Source organism: Prionailurus viverrinus, chromosome C1, assembly GCF_022837055.1.
Source record: "Prionailurus viverrinus isolate Anna chromosome C1, UM_Priviv_1.0, whole genome shotgun sequence".
NCBI classification, from domain to species: Eukaryota; Metazoa; Chordata; class Mammalia; order Carnivora; family Felidae; genus Prionailurus; species Prionailurus viverrinus.
This window is the reverse complement of record NC_062568.1, coordinates 187,005,574-187,026,277: the sequence shown is the minus strand read 5'-3', so window position 1 is coordinate 187,026,277 and position 20,704 is coordinate 187,005,574. Positions and strand designations below refer to the sequence as shown.

Below are 20,704 nucleotides of genomic sequence, written 5' to 3'. Positions count from 1 at the left end.
CTGCCGCATCATATGATGCAGACACTGACTTCCTTATCTTCCCTGAGCTTCAGTTCCCTCATCTGTACAAATACCTTCCTTAAAAATACCTACCTTATAGGTGGTTGTGAAGATTAAATGATGCATAAAGTCCACAATACAGTGCCTGGCCATGGTGTGCCCCTAACATTTTTAATCATTACATGTGATAGTTACCTGGTTGTTTGGCTGCACATGGTAGGTGCTCAAATGAATATCTCATTTTACATGTTATGAGCTGACCCGTGTTCCCCTCAAAATTCATATGTTGAAATCCTTACCCGTACTATCTCAGAATGTGACTGTATTTGGAGATAAGGTCTTTAAAGGGGGGTAATTAAGTTAAAACGAAGTCTGTAAATTGGGCCCTAATCCAGCCCGACTGGTGTCCTTACAGGAAGAGGGCATTTTGACATAGACATATACAGAGGGAAGACCATGTGAAGAAAACTGAGAAGATGGTCATCTACAAGCAAAAAGGAGAGATCTCAGAAGAAACCAATCCTTGATCTTGGACGTCCAGCCTCCAGAACTGGGAGAAAATTAACTTAAGTGTTTAAGCCACTCAGTCTGTGGTACTTTGTGATGGCAGCCCTAGTAAGCTAATACAGCACATACACATTGTATCTTTTTAACGGGTGAGCCGACTGCTCCCTTGTTTTGCTGGCTAGAAACTGCTTCTCGGCCTGTAAGTGCTGTGCTCTCCATCCAACTCAAAGTTCCAGCTAAAAGCCCCAAAGGCGCTGGTCCTGCTGGGCTGGCCATGTTGCCCTGGACTGGGTGTTGCTCCCTTGGCTCTTGGCTGCTACGAGGAGACTTGCTGACCAGAGGTGCTTGGGGTGGGGGGCCAGCAAGAGAATGCACCATGCATCATGGTCCATTCCCGGGTGCTTTCGGGCTGCATGGGGAGGGCAACTTGGGAGTGTGATTAAGATGAAGCAATGGAGGAAAAGTACTGCATCTGTGCTACCCTGGTGTTCTCTGTCCCAGGACAGTGGAGAAAGAGGAGACAGAGGAGAAAGAAGGGGTCCGAGGTGAGAGGAAAGAGAGGTGCCTGACGTGAATCATAGGACACTTACTACCCCCAGAAGTAAAGAACTGTGTCTGCTTATCAGTGGGCTCTGGAATCCCGGTCTTTTGCAGGGCACTGTTTGCCGGGTGGCTCTGGGACCACGGTGCGAAGCCAGGTCCAGGGCCTGGCCGCCCTGGACGACAGGGCAGTGCGGGCGGGCATGCGCGCATCCGACACGTCCTCGGGGCACTGCCCCCTCCGGGCGCGCGCCCGCCCCCGCCCCGCCCCCCCCGCCGGGCTCGGTGGACCCGGCGCCCGGGGCCGCGCACGCCCCCTCCGCGAGCCGGGACCCTGGGCCGCGCGCGCCCCGCGCCCCCTCCCCGCCCGGCGGGCGCGCGCGCTGGCTCCCGCTCCCGCTCCCGCTGGCAGCGGCGGCGGCGGCGGGGATTGTTTTTGTTGTCGCTGAGGCCGGAAGAGCCGCGGGAGCCGGGTCCCTGTCCCCGGGCCGGGCGCCGCCGCCGCCCCCTGCCCAGCGCCCGCGCCTCCGCGGCGCCCCCCCCAGCGCCAATATTCCGGAGATCAAGCGTTACGCGGCGGCGGCGGCGGCGGCGGCGGCGGCGGCGGCGGGGCCCGGAGCGGGAGGCGCCGGGGACCGGGGCGAGGCGGCCCCCGCCGCCGCCATGGAGGCGCTGGGACCTGGTGAGGAGTGCGCTCGGGCCGGGGCCGGGTCGCGGCCCCGGGACTGGTGGGCGGGCGCGCGGGAGGGCCCGTCGCTCCGCGTGTCTCCCATCGGCCCTTGCTTACCTGGGTTCGGGCCGTCAGGCTTGGGGGAAGGGGATCCGTGCCCCACAGCACAAGGCAGAGGGAGCTGACCCGGGCCTCGGGGGGCGGAGACCGCGCCCCAGCCTGGAGAGACAACCCAGGTCTCGAGGTCTAAGGGAGGCAGGCCCAGGATGGAGACCCGGGTTCCCAGGGGGAGGGGAGACCTAACCCAACCTCAGGGGGGGCGGTCTGCGCTCCAGGGTTGAGGCAGTCCAGTTTGGTCCTCAGAAGGAATGATCTGTGCCAGGTGCTCAGCTGAGGCCTGCCCCGGACTGGACCAGGAAGGACCCCCTTGAACTGCCAGGGGTATTCTTAGCATGGGGCCACACCCGTGTTTTTCTTTGCACTGGTAGACAGTCCAGAGCCCTCAGATAAGGAAGAAGAACTTCGCCCAAATACTTCTTATGACCCCCAAAGGCCAAGGGGCAAAGTACCCTCCCTTTCTCGAAGGCTCTGAAGTCTTGGGAAATATGGTCCTATGCCTCTCTTAGTCTGTGCGACAGTCCCAGAGTGATCAGGGCTAGTGCCTTAGTGACAGGTGAGTTACCAGCGAGCCCGTTCTAGCATAAGCTTTAATGCCCTGAGTTCTCTTCTCACTGGGTTATGGGTGGTTGTGGGGATCAAATAAGGGGAAAGTGCTTTGGAAACTGAAATTCCCCATCTTTATGAATGACCTCTGTTTATCTCCCCCAGTTGGCCCAAACCAAAGGAACCATTCCAGGTTATAACAGCTGCCCTGCAGACTGAGAACCTGGTGCTCCCACCTCAAACTGCACCAGGTTTCTAATGCCTCGGCTAAGTAGGGCAGGGTTTAGAGGCTGTGATAGAATTAACTTTAATATCAAACCCTGTCTACATAGTGGACTTCGTTGTAGGGCACTTCATTTTTTTAGTGGATAGAAAATTCACTTTGCCTTTTGAGTTTGGAAACTTTGCAGGTTTGTTTACTTAGAACTTGTTTACATAGCTGAATGATTAAACCCTACCTTAATTGGCTGCTTAAAGTATTTTTTAAAGGCCCACATAATCAAATTTCATATGCCTTTTAAAAATGATGAATTGGTTTGTGACATTAATATTATTTGATAAACCTCAATGTGAGCATTACTCTGGGTTCCTTCAGCTATGTCCCCCGGCTAAAGGCATGATCATGTCTTTAGGAATGTAACAGACTTCTGTTCAAATCCAATCTAGTAATTTAATAGTTGTATAACCTTGGGCAAATTACTTAATTCCTTTGAACTTTCATTTCCTCATCTATAAAATGAGGGCAATAATAATTATGTGCTGCAAGATTGTTGTGAGAATGAAATGTATGTGAGCAGTCTTATTATGGAGACTAGTGCATTGTAGGTATTCCACAAATGTTTCTTCTTCCCTCCCGGTTAGTAATTCATAATTGAAGCAACTGTTGCATTTTATGAGCTGATGCTGGAAGAGACTATGTAACTGTGTATACAAACTGAATTGCATGGAAAAGATCAACCTGGTAGTGTTAGGAGAGGCCTAGGGACTTTGTTTTTTTGGTTGGTTTTAGCTTTTGCAGATTTGAAGACTTAGTTTGCTCAGGATTGTGGAAAGTTCTCACTAATCACACTTTAAAGACACAAATGAATATATTAAAATGTCACATAGATCTTTCCTGTTGACTGGAATATTTTCTTGTCTGCTATCTAGCAAACTCCTTTTCTGGTGTCACAGTATCTTGGAAACCCAATTAATAATAAGCTGCTTGCTGAGCATAGAATTGGAGCAAAGGGAGTTGATAGTCTTGTGGGATATTTTATCCAGGCTGTCTTAGGACCAAGAGAGAGGCACTTCAGTTTTGTTCAAACACCCTGGTCTAGTGCTTTCTGCCCTCCTCACTTGAAAATCATTGAAGCATTCTTAGTCTTACTATGCTCTCCCCTCACCCCATTTTAGTTTCTGGCAATAATAACTTAGAAATGTATTCAGTTAGATTACCATTTATTTTGGCTATATTAATTATGTTTATTTTTACAGTGCTTTACAGTCTGGAAGGTGCTTTCATAGCTCTTAGCTCATTTGATCCTATGAGAGGTAGGTGAGGCAGGCATTAGCCCCATTTTACAGATGAGTAAAGAGATTCAGAGAGCGTAAGTGACTTCAAGGTCTCAAGGCTGAGAGGTGAAATGCAGACGAGTCTGGGTCATCTGACTTCTAGTCTATTGCCCTCTTCTTCATTTTTTAAAAATGTTTTTTTAATTTTTATTAATTTTTGAGAGAGAGAGAGAGAGAGAGAGAGAGTGTGTGACTGGGGGAGGGTTAGAGAGAGAGACACAGAATCCGAAGCGGGCTCCAGGCTCTGAGCTGTCAGCACAGAGCCTGATGCGGGGTTCAAACTCATGAACCACAAGATCATGACCTGAGCTAAGGTCCAACGCTTAACCAACTGAGCCACTCAGGTGCCCTGCCCTCTTCTTCATTTAAGGTTGACTTCCTGCAATCTGTGTTGAGTAATGTTTCCTTTTCAGAAATGTAATTTTCTGACTTTCTCACAAAATTTTGGAGATACCCCCATTATAAAGCCCAGGGACCTTTGAGCACTGACTGTAACAGTTATTCAAGTACAATCATAACAGCTAACATTTATCAAACACTTACTATTATCAGGTACTGTGGTAAGCCTTATGTATACATTATCTAATAGGATCTTCAAAATTGATTTATGAAATAGATTCTATTATTACCACACTTCCCATATTTTATAGATGAGGAAACTGAGGCACACAGTGACTAAGAAACTGGACCAAAGCCATGCAATTAGGGAGTGGTAAAACCAGGGTTGAAACCTACACAGTTTGGTTTTGCCATAGCCACTATGCTTTACTTTCTTTGTAAGCAATTTGCTAAATTCAAAGAAATCAGCTTTGGGAAAATTTTAGGTGATAGTTTTCTAAATAAATCTCCTAAACTTATTCAAAGAAATGACCACTCACCTCCTCGCTTTTCTCTGCTACCAAAGAAAAGGAACACACTATCTATCTTTCTCCATTAACCCCACTTCTTTCATTTCCTCTGCCTCTTTCCCTTTTGGTGTCAAGTATTTCAGAGAGATATAGATGCCACAGGATTGTGAAGTACATTGGGAAGAAAAGGCACTGGGCTGGGAGTTAGGAAACCTAAATTCTAGTCACAATTTAAAATCAAAGCTATGTGTGCTTGGGCAAGTCATTTGCTCCAAAATTCTGTTTCTCAATTTCTATCCTAAAGCTGGATTTATGATACAGTGATTGCTTAAATGTACCTTGGAATATGCAGGGCTGACTTGTCTATGTTTTAATTGGGTGAATTCAGTATGACTATCACCATTGATATTATTTATTATTTATCTCTTACCTTGTTTTTAAATGTCTTACCACACCTAGAGTATATCCCTTCTATGCCAGAAGTGGAACTCAACTCCAAGCAATAATATTTTTAGTATAAATTATGCACTTTTGCTTTAATGAAAAACAATAGTCAATTCCTGGGTTTTAGGAATGACTGGGTTTCTGTTTGGTTTCTACCTAGAGCTAGAGATGATTGGTACAGACATACCTTGGAGATATTAGGGGTTCAGTTGCAGACCACCACAATAAAGTGAATATCACAATAAAGCAAGTCAAGTGAATTTTTTGGTTTCCCAGTGCATATGAAAGTCATGTTTACACTATACTGTAGTCTAAGTGTGCAATAGCATTATGTCTAAAAAAGTACATGCTTTAATTAAATAATACTTTATTGTGGTGCGCCTGGGTGGCTTAGTTGGTTAAGCATCCGACTTCGGCGAGTCTGTGAGTTGGAGCCCCACGGCAGGCTCTGTGCTGACAGCTCAGAGCCTGGAGCGTACTTCTGATTCTGTGTCTCCCACTCTCTCTGCCCCTCCCCCACTCATGCTCTGTCTCTCTCACTCTCAAAAAATGAATAAATGTTAAAAAAAAATTTAAAGAATACTTTATTGCTAAGAAGTGCTAGCCATCATCTGAGCTTTCAGTGAGTCATTATCTTTTTGCTGGTGTGGGGTCTTGCCTTGACGTTGATGGCTGCTGAAAGATCAGGGGGATGTTGCTGAAGTTTGGGGTGGCTATGGCAACTTCTTAAAATAAGACAATGATGAAGTTTGCCATATCAATTGACTCTTCACAAATCGTTTCTCTGTAGCATGCAGTGATGTTTGATAGCATTTTACTTATAATAGAACTTCTTTCAAAATTGGAGTCAGTCTCTCAAACCCTGCCACTGCTTTATCAACTAAATTTTTTAATGTGTGATAGCTCTATATACTTTTATTTTTAATAATTTATTTTTTAATTTACATCCAAGTTAGTTAGCATATAGTGCAACAATGATTTCAGAAGTAGATTCCTTAATGCCCCTTACCCATTTAGCTCATTCCTCCTCCCACAACCCCTCAACTAAATTTATATAATCTAAATCCTTTCTCGTAATTTCAACAATCTTCACAGCATCTTCACCAGGAGTAGATTCCATCTCAAGAAATCACTTTCTTTGCTCATCTATTTTTTTTTTATTAAATTTTTTTTTTCAACGTTTATTTATTTTGGGGACAGAGAGAGACAGAGCATGAACGGGGGAAGGGCAGAGAGAGAGGGAGACACAGAATCGGAAACAGGCTCCAGGCTCTGAGCCATCAGCCCAGAGCCTGACGCGGGGCTCGAACTCCCGGACCGCGAGATCGTGACCTGGCTGAAGTCGGACGCTTAACCGACTGCGCCACCCAGGCGCCCCATCTTTGCTCATCTATTTTTTAAAAGTGTTTATTTATTATTTGAGAGAGAGAGAGAAGAGCAGGGGGATGGGGGGCAGAGAGGGAGAGAGACAGAATCCTAAGAAGGCCTTGCACTGTCAGCACAGAGCTGACATGGGGCTCAAACTCAAACTGCAAGATCATGACCTGAGCCAAAATCAAGAGTTGGATGCTTAACTGACCAAGCCACCTAAGCACCCCTCTTTGTTCATCTATAGAAGCAACTCCTTTCTCATCCATTCAAGTTTTATCATGATATTATAGCAGTTCAGCCACATCTCCACGTCTCATTCTAGTTCTCTTGCTATTTCTACTACATCTGCAGCTACTTCCTTCACTGGAGTCTTAACCTGCTCAGAGTCATCCATGAGGGTTAGAATCAACTTCTTTCAAACTCCTGTTAGTGTTGATTTTTTTGACTACTTCCCATGAATCATGGATGTTTTTCATGACATTGAGAATGGTGAATCCTTTCCAAAGAGTTTTCAATTTATTTTGCCCAGATCTATCAGAGGAATCACAATGACAACTATAGCTTTACAAAATGTGCCTCAAATAGTTAAGTCTTGAAAGTCAAAATGACTCCTTGATTTATGGGTTGCAGAATGGATGTTGTGTTAGGAGGCATGAAAGCCTGTTGTATACGGCTGTCAGAGCTCTTAGGTGACCAGGTGCATTGTCAATGAGCAGTAATCTTTTGGAAGGAATCTTTTTGTCTGAGTAGTAAATCTCAACAGTGGGCTTAAAATATTCAGTAAACCGGGGCGCCTGGGTGGCGCAGTCGGTTGGGCGTCTGACTTCAGCCAGGTCACGATCTCGCGGTCCGTGGGTTCGAGCCCCGCGTCAGGCTCTGGGCTGATGGCTCAGAGCCTGGAGCCTGTTTCCGATTCTGTGTCTCCCTCTCTCTCTGCCCCTCCCCCGTTCATGCTCTGTTTCTCTCTGTCCCAAAAATAAATAAAAGTTGAAAAAAAAAAAAAATTAAAAAAAAAAAAATATTCAGTAAACCATGTTGTAAACAGATGTGTCATCATCCAGGCTTTGTTTCACTTATAGAGCAGAGGCAGAGTAGATTCAGTGTAATTCTTAAGGACCCTAGGTTTTTCAGATTGATATATAAACATTGGCTTCAACTTAAAGTCACCAACTGCATTAGCCATTAACAAGAATCCGTCTGTCCTTTTGAAGTTTTGAAGCCAGGCATTGACTTATTCTCTCTAGCTGTGAAAGTCCTGGATGGCATCTTCTTCCAGTATAAGGCTGTTTCATCTACATAGAAAATCTGTAGCCACCTTCATTCATTATCTTAACTAGATCTTCTGGATAATTTGCTGCAGCTTCTACATCACCACTTGTTGCTTCACCTTGCATATTTATGTTATGGAGATGGCTTCTTTCCTTAAACCTCATGAACCAACCTCTCTCTTCTAGCTTCAAATTTCACTTCTGCAACTTCCTCCCCTCTCTCGGCCTTCACAGAATTGAAGAGAGTTAGGGCCTTGCTCAGGATTAGGCTTTGGCTTAAGGGAATTTTGTGTCTGTTTTGATGGATTGGTTTGCTTGTTTATTTATTTACTTAGAGAGTGAGGGAGCACAAGTTGGGAGGGGGAGAGAGAGAGAGAGAGAGAGAGAGAGAGAGAGAGAGAGAATCCCAAGCAGGCTCCACACTGTTAGCACGGATCCCCACATGGCACTCGATCTCATGAACTGTGAGATCACGACCTGAGTTGAAGTTGGACGGCTAACGGACTGAGCCACCCAGGCACCCTCATTCTGATCTTCTATCCAGACCACTAAGAGTTTCTTTGTATAAGCAATAAGGTTGTTTTGCTTTCTTAACACTCACATGTTCACTGGAGCAGCACTTTTAATTTCCTTCAAAAACTTTTCCATTGCATTCACAACTTGGCTGAGTCTTTGGCACAAGGGGCCTACTTTTGGCCTGTCTTGGCTTTCCACATGCCTTCCTCACTAACCTTAATCATTTCTAGCTTTTGATTGAAAGTGAGAGACGTGGGACTCTTCCTTTCACTTGAACACTTAGAGGCCATCATAGGGTTATTAACTGGCCTACTTTCAGTATGGTCGTGTTTCAGGGAATAGGGAAGCTCAAAGAGAGGAAGAGAGAAGGGAATGGCCAGTGAGTGGAGCAGTCAGAACACACAACATCTTTGTATTAACTTTGCTATCTCATATGGGTGCAGTTCGTGGCACCTCAAGACCATTACAACAGCAACTCAACAATCACTGATCACAGATCACCATAACAAATATAATAATAATGTAAAAGTTTCAAATGTGAGAATGACCAAAATGTGACACAGAGACATGAAGTAAACAAGCGCTGCGGCTGGAAAAATAGCGCCAGTAGCCTTGCTCACTGCAGGGTTCCCACAAACCTTCAATTTGTAAAAGACTCAGTATATGCAAAGCACAATAAAGTGCAACTAAATGAGCTATGCCTGTACTGTTCAACTCAACATTTATTGAATTCCTACAATGTGCTTTGGTCATTGAGTTAGATATTGAGGAGGTAGCAGTGAACTGAAGGTCCATTTCTTCTAAGAATTTACAGTCCAATGGCCGAGACAGTAATTTAACACCTTGTTTCTACATACTTGTGCTATGTACTCCCTTATAGAGAGGGTCTTGGATACACCAAGGATGCATCTTCCAGTCTGGAAGCCTTCCAGAAAGGCTTTCCAAAGGAAGTCACACCTAACCTGAGTTTTGAAGGAGTAGAATTTAGAAGAAGAATGAACCATGAATTTAATCTGTGAGAAGATTTTCAATACTTTAAAAATTAGTATACGGAGATCTGTCAACACACATTTCGTTAAAGGGTTTGCTTTGATTTTCCTAAGTGATGTTGAACCAGAATAGCTTCTTGCTTCAAAGTTTTCTCTCCTTTGAATTGCCTTTGTTCTTGGTGAAATGCCTTGGCAATAAGAACCTGTTGTAACTTTCCATTGTAATCACAGCCCACTGTACTCAACACCTATTTGTAGCAGAAAAGATGTTTATTTTTTAGGCCAGTGTCTACTTGACATTATCCTCAAAAAGAAGTAAGTTTTCTTTAGATAAATATTACCCAATCTGTGTTTCCTCAAATCCTTATCTCCTGAATAGTGATAGGTATTTGATTTTAAAAACAGAGAAAATTTAGGGGAAAAATAAGTTGGGTAAACGATTAACGTTATTTATTATAAAACTCATTAGAGAATTTAATACAATAATGCACATTGAAACTTTGAGAAGGGAGAGAATATGCAATTTCTTTAGCTTATGGAATCTTTTCTTTTTGTGGAATATTTTGTGAACCATCAATGGAATAATTTGGGTTGACTGCCCTGTCTAGACCAGAACTTCTCGCCCTCAGCACTATTGATATTTTGGGTAGATACTTCTGTTGTAGGGGCTGTCCTGTGCATTGTACGATGTTTAGCTGTATCCCTACCCTATGTCAGTAGCACCCCTTGAGTTGTGACAACCAAAAATGTCTGCAGGCATTTGTCAAATGTTTCCTGGGGGACAATATCTCTCCCACATTGAGAACCACTGGTCTAGACTGTAAGTTCTTTGAAGGCAGACACTCTTTTTCCTAAATCCACAGTGCAATTTGACATGTAATAAATGAATAAACTAGACATTATGATCAAGCAATGTCACATTGTCCAGATAGAATCTGGACATGAGGTTATAAGCTTTAGGTTATAAAGTCTAACATTATTGGTATTGTTTCACTATCTAAATTAGCAAGTAAATTAATAAATGTAGCTGCTGTTAATCTCCTGCCTGTACAAACTATAATAACGGAGGCTAGTTTGTGGAGGATTAATGGATGATCGCCAGCCTGAACATGGTGATGATCCCTAGAGTTTAGGGATGGTTTTATTTTAAAATGCATATAATTTGGGGGCACCTGGCTGGCTCAGTCCATAGAGCATGCAACTCTTGACCTCAGGGTTGTAAATTCAATCCCCACATTGGGTGTAGAGATTACAATGTAGAGCTACATTGGGTGTAGCTACAGACCTGATGCTCATAGGAAGTTTTATACAGTAGCCTACATCTGAGAGGAGACCATCATACTGTCTATATAATTTTGACGTTTCCCATAATCAAAATGATAGCAGTATGGCAAAATATTTAAAAATCTAGAAAACCTGAGGTTAAAATATATCACAAACTCTTTATATCAGAGTATGTTCAGTGAATAATAAGATCTCAATAGTTATATCTATTATTATTATCATCATCACGATTGTGAAGGGAGTATTGTCCTTTATGACCAAATAGCACATCAAATGCCTTTCAATCTCTTCAGGACCTCCATCCAGCCTGTTTCAGCCACCTCGTCGTCCTGGCCTTGGAACTGTTGGGAAACCAATTCGACTGTTAGCCAATCATTTTCAGGTTCAGATTCCTAAAATAGATGTGTATCACTATGATGTGGATATTAAACCAGAAAAACGGCCTCGTAGAGTCAACAGGTAAGGACTAGAAAGAGTAGATTTCTATACATTTAAATGTATATCATTTATTTATTATATATCATATTGTTTTCTAAATTCTTTCATCATGTAGGCTTTGTTTTTTCTCTAAGATGGTAAGTTTCTTGATAGCAGCTTTGTTGTCTCATACTTGGTTATCCTCTACAGATTCTAGCAGTGCTGGATACATTATTGTCCAACAGTAAATACTTACCAAATGAAGGAGAAAGTCACTCTCATTGTCCAATGGTAGCAGAAATTTAAATAATAAAATAAAAATAGGTGAAGCGTTAGTATGTACAGGAAACTAGAACTATCTGAAAATTCTGGGGCTTCTGGCTGGCACAGTTGGTGGAACATGCGACTCTTGATCTCGGGGCTCGAGATCAAGAGTCAAGACCAAGTTCGATCCTGAAATTGGATATAGAGTTTAATTAAAAATAAAATCTTAAAAAATAACTATCCCAAAATTAATTTTATTATGAAGTATTGGTATTGGACATGAGAAAAATTTAAGTGTAAAGACAGAAGAATCATCTTGGAGTATTGAAAAAAGTGAAGTTCAGAGAGAAGTTCTGTTTAATTCTAACATTACCCAAGTGGGGTCTGGATGAGATGATTTAAGCCTTTTTGGTGTGTATGGCAGGAATTTACCAAATGTGAAGACATAGTCCTGTAGTAGATATCTTTACAATGCTAAGAACACCCGATTTTCTTTTTTCTGTTTTCACGCCATCATATTCAACAATCCTTAATATTAAGATCCTTGCTTTCTAAGAATGCCTTTGGTGTCAAGTGCAATATTTTATGCTGCTGGATATTTTTCTTATTATAGATCAATAATATGGCTTTCTGGTACAGTTTAATCTCATGCAACCCCATAATTGTTTGGCTATTATATAACTGAAATCAACTGTAATAGTTACCATTAATGGCTACCATTAATCCATTCAACGAACATTTATTAAGTGCTTACTATGTACCAGGTATTGTTCTGTGCTCTGGAAATACAACATGAACAAAACAGGCAAAAATTTCTACCCTTGAGGAGCTTATATTCTAATAGGGGAGAAGACCAAAAATAAATGAATCAGCAAACAAAAATTATTATGTGTTAGTTGGTGATAAGTGCTATGAAGAAAAATTAAACAGGGAAAGAAAATAGAGAATGGGGTGGGGTGAGCAACTGAGATGTTTTTAATAATTTTTTGGAGGTAGTGTCAGCACGATGTGCTGATGGATTAAACATGGGATATGAGTGAAGAAATGAGTCATGACTGATCCCAGGGTTTTTGTCCTGTGCAAGTGGAAAAAATGGAGTTGCCACTTGTTGGAATGGGGAAAACTATGGGTTTTCCCTAACCCAGTCAACAGGGCTGGCAGATCAGGAGACCTGTTTGGGCATGTTAGGGCTGAGATGTCTATTAGACATCCTAGTGGAGATGTTGAGTAGGAACTCGAATAGATGAGGTCGGATTTAGGCTGGTGACAAACATTTGAAGGTCATCAGCATATTGGTGGTAAAGCCATGAGCTGGGTAAGATTATATGGGAAGTGAGCGTGGTTAGAGAAAAAACGACTGTAAGAGAAAAGACTCTAAGCACCCCAATATTTAAAAATTAGGGAGATGAGGAAGCCAGGAGACTGGCATGGAAAGGCCACTGGGATAGGTGAAAACCAGGACAGAACAAGGAGGCAAGGGAAGAAGATGTTTTAAGTTGGAAGACTTTATCATCTAATGTTTAAGGAACACTGAATTTAGCATTGTGGAGCTCACTGGGGACCTTGACAAGAGTAGTTTTGGTGGAGGAGAAGTGGAGAAGGTTTAGGAGAGACAGGGAAAGAACAATTAGAGACAACTTCTTTAAGGGATTTTGACACAAAGGGGAACAGAGAAATGGGATGTTCAAATGGGGAGGAAGTCAGGTCAAGGAAGTTTAATTTCTTTGAAGATGAGAGAAATGATAGCATATCTGTATGCTGAAGGAAATAATCCAGTAAAGAGGACAAATCTGATAATTCAGAAGAGAGGAAGATCCTCGGAGTCCTATCCATGAGCACACCAGAGTAGGTAGGCTTATTGTGTGACAAGCACTGTTGTAAATATTCTATGTATATTTATTTACTTAATACAACAAACTTTTGTGGTAGATATTGTGATTATCATAATTTTACAAATGAAAAGAAACAGATAGGTTTCTTGTAACTTGCCCAAGGTCATGCAGTTCTGCCACTTATTCACTCTGTGACCAGGGGCAGATCACTTGCCTATGCTGATTTTTTTTTCTTTAAAAAAATTTTTTTAAAAATGTTTATTTATTTTTGAGAGAGACAGAGTGTGGTTGGGGGAGGGGCAGAGAGAGAAGGAGACATAGAACCCAAAGCAAGCTCCAGGCTCCGAGCTGTCAGCACAGAGCCTGACACGGGGCTCGAACCCACAAACCGTGAGATCATGACCTGAGCTGAAGTTGGGCTCTTTACCGACTGAGCTACCCAGGTGCCCCAAGTATTTTTTTTCTATTTATTATGAAGTAGTATTTTTTTTTTCTGTTTACTATGAAGACAATAATCATTGGCCTACTTGTCTCACAAAATTGTTGCATAGATTAAGTGAGAGCAGAGGTGAAAATATCTCTTCACTATAAAACTATTTATGGTTATAATTTAAGAATGTAAGATGAGGGGGGTACCTGGGTGGCTCAGTCAGTTGAGCATCCGACTTTGGCTCAGGTTATGATCTCGCGGTCTGTGAGTTTGAGCCCCACGTTGGGCTCTGTGCTGACAGCTCAGAGCCTGGAGCCTGCTTCAGATTTTGTGTCTCCCTCTCTCTCTGCCCCTTACCCGCTCGTGCTCTGTCTTTCTCTCTCTGTCAAAAATAAACATTAAAAAAAATTTTATTAAAAAAGAATGTAAAATGAGGAATTACCCTGCTAATATGAAAATGTTCTTAAGTTAGCTTTTTTTAATTGGTAATATATGATACTGCATTTCTCCATTAATTTTTTTCAGTTGCGTGATTGAGTTTATAAATGTGTGTCTTTTCCCACAGATTTCATTTGTGGAATATTAATGCCTTAGCCAGTTGTAATATGTTTTGGCTTTTAAGATATAGTTCACACATGTAACATTCACTAGACATTGGTGAGATATAGAGCTATCATTGACTCTAGCATTCCAAAATCTCACACACTCATCTGTCCATCTCAAACCATATACTCTAGTTGCCAGGTAACTAAAGCCGGCATACAGAGTGGTCTAGCATATATATGTATATATATATATATATATATATATATATATATATATATATATACACACACACACATATATATACATACACACACACACACACACACACACACACACACACACACACACAAGAACCCTGAAGTAAAGCTAAGCATGCTTGATTGAGGCTTTCATTCTAAAAAGAAAGAAACTACATTGGTAATCTTTATGGAATAAGGATATTTTACATTTCCTTCTCCACACTGCTCAAGAGTACTTTGGCATAAAGCAAGACAGTATGCAGAATAATAAATTACCAGCATTTGGCAAAGGGATTGACTTATTCCTTGGAGTATATGCATCTTAGATTTATTGGTCCTCAGATTTCTGAATTTCTGCCTACTCTCTTTTCTGAAACCATTATACTTGAATGAGGATGTTTAGTTGCTAACAATTACGAATTACGAATATTCATGCCAAACTTAGATGCCAAAGATAGGTTATTCTCATAAGGCTATATTTATCATCAGAGAGGATTGTGAAAAATAAGAGTTTGAGAGGCTGCCATAAATTTTATGCTCTCTTTTTATTCCCTGCTTTCTTATCATCTCATAGCTGCCTTTGCTCACTTGTTGCCACCTTTCTTTAGTTGACCATTGCTAACTATTTTTTAATTACTGAAGTCAATTCTAACTTTAACTCTTACTTTTTCCAAGTAGTTTTGAACTCAATTTAGGTGATTAAAGTATAGCGGTAGTTTCCTTACTATTCACCATTTCTCAAAGCTAATTGCCACTCTCTCCATTACTGTTAAGAGAGGTAGTAGACACAATGGTACGGCACTTCAAGATGCAAATATTTGGTGATCGGCAGCCTGGCTATGATGGCAAAAGAAACATGTACACGGCACACCCACTGCCAATTGGACGGGATAGGGTAAGTGTTAACAGTCAGAAATGTATGATAGGCTTAGGTCATTTCCATAGAACAAGAATGTTTCCCTTTCTAATGGCAACTTATTTTTTTTTCCTTATTTTTAAAATTTTTATTTGTGTTGAGAGAGAGAGAGAGAGAGAGAGAGGAAGGGGCAGAGAGAGAGAGAATCCCAAGCAAGCTTCATGCTGTCAGCGCAGAGCCCTATGTGGCACTTGAACTCATGAACTGTGAGACTGTGACCTGAGCCGAAACCAAGAGTCAGACGCTTAACCAACTGAGCCACCCCCGTGCCCCATGGCAACTTAATTCTCAGTTGTTTCACATAGTGTTGATAGATTTGTTATTGTGTCCATATTCCCTTGTCCCTTAGTCAATCAATAATTGAAGATGAGATAAGCATTAGAATCTAGGTTGATTATGTCACCTCTACATACATTCCAAGGTTTTCACATTGCTAAAGTACTTGCTACCTGAATCTGAACAATGGAGTCTTTATAGAGTATAGAAAATTATCTAAACCCACTGATGAAAATATTTGTAATACCATAATAACTTTTTCTAAATTTATTTTAATTAGAAAAACAGTATATAAATATCTACTCATTATAAACTTACTTAGACAATCTAGAAATACTGTGATTTCCAGCCTCCTCACCTGCCTATACCCTTCATCCCATTTTCCTTTTTAGAGGAAACTATTCTAATAGTTTGGTATGTATCTTTTCAGATATTTTTATGTGCATTAGCTATTTATGCATATGTTTATGTGTAATCTTGTTTGTTTGCATATCATTCTATGATTCACTTTATCACTTAACAATATGTCTGGAAGGGGCACCTGGGTGGCTCAGTCACTTAAGTGTCCAACTCTTGATTTCAGCTCAGGTCATGATCTTACAGTCATGGGATTGAGCTCTTCACTGACATTGTCAAGCCTGCTTGGAATTCTCTTTCCCTCTCTCTCTGTTCCTCCCTGACTCACGCTCTCTCTAAACAAACAAACAAACAAACAAATAAATAAATATAAAAAAAACAATATGTCTGGGGGGATCTTTCCATTTTTTTTACATTTAGAGGTTTTATTATTTTTTTTAATTCAAATTCTTTTTATTGTGGTAAAGAGTACATAATGTAAAAATTACTATTTTATCCATTAAAATGTTTTTTTAATGTTTATTTACTTCTGAGAGAGAGACAGACAGACAGAGCATGCGTGGGAGAGGGGCAGAAAGAGAGGGAGACACAGAATCCAAAGCAGGCTCCAGGCTCTGAGCTGTCATCACAGAGCCTGACGTGGGGCTCAAACCCATGAACTATGAGATAATGACCTGAGCCAAAGTCAGACTGTCAACCAACTGAGCCACCCAGGCACCCCTTAACCATTTTTTTTTTTTTGAGAGAAAGAGAGAGAAAGAGAGTGGAGGAGAGGGGCAGAGGGAGAGAATTGAGAGAGAGAGAGAGAGAGAGAGAGAGAGAGAGAGAGAGAGAAAATCTTAAGCAGGCTCCACACTCAGCACAGAGCCCGATGTGGAGCTTTATCCCACAAATCTGGATCATGACCTGAGCCAAAATCAACAGTCGGATGCTTAACTGTTTGAGGCACCCAGGTGCCCCTAATTAACCATTTTTAGGTGTACAATGCAATGGCATTTAGCATATTCACATTGTTGTACAATCGTGACCACTATTGATCTCCGCAACTTTTTCATCCTCCTGTACTGGAAGTATGTACCCCTTAAACAGTAAGTTCCCCCTCTCCTCTTCCTCTAGTTCCTGCTATCCACTGTTCTACTTTCTGTCTCTACAAACTTGACTATTCTAGGTACCTCATATATATGGAATCATACAATCTTTGTCCCTTTGTGTCTGGCTTATCTCACTTAGCGTAATGTTTTCAAAGTTCATCCACGTTGTAGCATTCCCCTTATTTTCAAACTATTATTTGCATAATGGTCAATACTAAATTATTCCCCTATTGATGGAGACTTAGGTTGTTTACAATGTTTTGCAACTACAGAAAGTGTTAAAGTTAAATATCCTTATGCATATAGTATATTGAGTATTCCTGGGATCTTTTTTTCAGCCTTTGTAAATAGGTATATGTAAATGTGATTTTTTTTCCCCTTAGGTTGATATGGAAGTGACACTTCCAGGTGAGGGTAAAGACCAAACCTTTAAAGTGTCTGTCCAATGGGTATCAGTTGTGAGCCTTCAGTTGCTTTTAGAAGCTTTGGCTGGGCACTTGAACGAAGTCCCAGATGACTCAGTACAAGCACTTGATGTTATTACAAGGCACCTTCCCTCCATGAGGTTAGTATCTTCATTTGAGTTCTTTCCCAAAATGTCAGGGGGTTTTTTTGGTAGGTTGCATCAGAGCCACTGAAAGGTTTCTGCATAAGTCATAGTTCAAACTTGGTTTCAAGTTTGTTTATAAAGTTGAGAGAGAAATGAAAGACCTTGCACGCTTTTCATTGTGAAACATGCCAACTATTTTTTCAGGTACACTCCAGTGGGTCGTTCTTTTTTCTCACCTCCTGAAGGTTATTACCACCCTCTGGGAGGGGGCAGAGAGGTTTGGTTTGGCTTTCACCAGTCTGTGAGACCCGCTATGTGGAATATGATGCTCAATATTGATGGTATGATGGAATTCTCTTTTGATTCTTTGTTCTTTTGGCTGGTTGTTTTTTTGTTTTCGTTTTCGTTTTTTTGTTTTTTTGTTTTTTTGTTTAGTTTTGTTTTGTTTTTTTGTGGTGCTTTCCCTCTCCCTGAAGCTAAGTATCCTTCCTCTCTGTTTGTTAGTATCTGCAACTGCTTTCTACCGGGCTCAGCCTATCATTGAGTTCATGTGTGAGGTTTTAGACATTCAGAACATCAATGAACAGACCAAACCTCTAACAGATTCCCAGCGTGTCAAGTTTACCAAAGAAATCAGAGGTAGGTATTTGCATTGTGGTAGTCTCAGAAAGGCAGCTCCACACGGTGGAAAGAGCACAGTCTTGGAGTCAGACACATCTGGGTTTCTAGCCCAGCCCAACCAGTTCTATCAGTGGGACCTGTGGCTAGATACTTAATCACCATGAGTCTTAATTTATTCATCTCTAAGGTAAAGATAATAATATGTATCTTTATGGTTGATGTGAGAATTAAAGGCAATTAAATGTATAAAGCTTCTTGCCCAGTAGCTGGCACATATCAGACACTCTAAGCCTTACCCACTTAAAAGCTTCCGTTTTAATAAAATAACACAAGTTCATTTATTGTCCCTTTGGAATTTCTTTTCTTCTTGTTATTAGCTTTCTTCTCTCACTAGAACACAAGCTTCGTCAGGGCTATCTCTAGATCTGATAATAAGTACCAGAGTAGTTGATGCATAGTAGATATTTATTGAATTAATAAATAAATTTAAATAGATTGCACATCTTAAGTCATCTGGGTTCTAAGTTTTTCTTCTTAGCTGAGACTTTTTGCCTGTACATGATGAAATTGTTCCCATATCCTTGCAACTTTTGTCCTGTACAATGCCTTGCCTTTCCAAAGACAACATTTAAACCTGTTTTCATCACTTTGATTTTAACTAACACCTAATGTCTTGACTTTTTTTTTTTACTTCAGGTCTGAAAGTTGAGGTGACCCACTGTGGACAGATGAAACGAAAATACCGAGTTTGTAATGTGACTAGACGGCCAGCTAGTCATCAAACGTATGTTAACCACATCTAAAATGATACTGTTACATTTTTTGGTAACAGAGGAAGCTGCTATAATCATTTGAGAAATTGGCATCCCATATTGTAATCTTCAAAATCACTGTAATCCTCTTTTAAGCACCAAAGCTTTAAAAAATGTTTCAAGTATTTTTGATGGAGACATTTAGAAAACATATCTCTTGGCGTTTGATTCATTTCACCTCTTAAACACAGAGGATGCCAAACACAGATCAACTTTTATGTAACAATGCCGAGTCATGATTAAAAGCATCCTTTATTATACTGTTGTAATGCTCAATGCATGTCCCAAAGGGTTTGTCAAGGCCTCTATACATCATATAAGGCTGTCATGGGAAGATAATTGCTTTGTGTTTTGTTTGGATTTTTCTCTCTTTGTAGTTAGTGGCTACTTCTTCCAGCTGTCAGTATGTATGGCATGCCTCTTAACAGCTCACTCATTTCCATTTTCCAGACTTATTTTTCTTTTCTTTCTTTTTTTATACGTTTTTTAAATGTTTATTTATATTAGAGAGAGAGAGAGAGAGAGAGAGAGAGAGAGAGAACGCGCGCGAGAGCGAGCATGAGCAGGGGAGGGGCAGAGAGACGGATACAGACAGAATCCGAAGCAGGCTCCAGGCTCCGAGCTGTCGGCACAGAGCCTGATGTGAGATCTTTGGAGGCGCCCCTCCAATCTCATTTTTCTAATCACCCAACTTCTAATCCACTGGGAACTACGCATAATCAGAAAATATATATGAAAGTGCTTTTTTTTTAATTTACTATATCTGTAGGTTTTATTCTTGTAATCAAGATCTTTAAATTCATATCTGACATAAATAAATATTGGTTCCTCCAAGTAAAGAGCATGAACTTAAATATATAAACGACATTATTTTGTTTAGTCAGAAGACTTTTGTTTGTTTGTTTATATTCTACTCTGACTTATTTTTTTAAACAAATTTTTTAATGTTTGTTTATTTCTGAGAGAGAGAGCACACACGAGTAGGGGAGGGGCAGAGAAAGAGAGAGGGGGACAGAAGATCTGAAGTGGGCTTCGCTGACAGCAGACAGCCTGATGTGGAGCTCGCACCCACAAACCGTGAGATCACAACCTAAGCTGAAGTGAGACGTTCAACTGACTAAGCCATCCAGGTGCCGCTAGTCTTGACTTTATTTTAGATCCATGGTTCTCAACGCTTAAACTTTAGTGTACATTGGGGCACCTGGGTGGCTCAGTTGTTTGGGCATCCGGCTCTTGATTTCAGCTTGGGTCACAATTTCATGGTCTGTGAACTTGAGCCCCGCATTAGGGTCCGTGAGACAGCGTGGAGCCTGCTTGGGGTCCTCTCTTTCTCTGTCCCTCCCCTGCTTGTGCTAGCTCTCAAAATAAATTAAAAAATAATAGTAAATAAAAAACCTTTAACTTTAATGTACATCAAAATCACTGGGAGGGCTTTGTTCTAGATAATAGAAGTTTTGGAGTGATCTCTGGATAAATGTGGTATATTAATTCAGTGTGATTTGATTAAATTCTTCAGTAAAAACTCATATGCATCTGATGTGAATTTCTTAAGAGTTATAAAATAATATTTCAGGGGCGCCTGGGTGGCGCAGTCGGTTAAGCTTCCGACTTCAGCCAGGTCACGATCTCGCGGTCCGTGAGTTCGAGCCCCGCGTCAGGCTCTGGGCTGATGGCTCAGAGCCTGGAGCCTGTTTCCGAT

The 20,704-nt window shown here is 41.2% G+C and overlaps 1 protein-coding gene and 1 pseudogene across 1 annotated transcript in view; one reads left to right on the top strand and one right to left on the bottom strand.

Annotated features, from left to right (window-relative positions):
* The first annotated feature begins 1,462 nt into the window (after positions 1-1,462).
* The window catches only part of AGO4 (argonaute RISC component 4), a 42,272-nt gene continuing 23,030 nt past the window's right edge, over positions 1,463-20,704 (top strand). Inside the window, exons 1-7 of the mRNA XM_047869550.1 lie at positions 1,463-1,729; positions 10,948-11,113; positions 15,157-15,277; positions 17,406-17,587; positions 17,777-17,913; positions 18,077-18,211; positions 18,890-18,977. Coding sequence (XP_047725506.1) covers positions 1,711-1,729; positions 10,948-11,113; positions 15,157-15,277; positions 17,406-17,587; positions 17,777-17,913; positions 18,077-18,211; positions 18,890-18,977 — 848 coding nt within the window. The 5' untranslated portion in view covers positions 1,463-1,710. The remainder of the gene's footprint in view (positions 1,730-10,947; positions 11,114-15,156; positions 15,278-17,405; positions 17,588-17,776; positions 17,914-18,076; positions 18,212-18,889; positions 18,978-20,704) is intronic.
* Positions 5,827-8,671, bottom strand: LOC125172922 (tigger transposable element-derived protein 1-like; annotated as a pseudogene).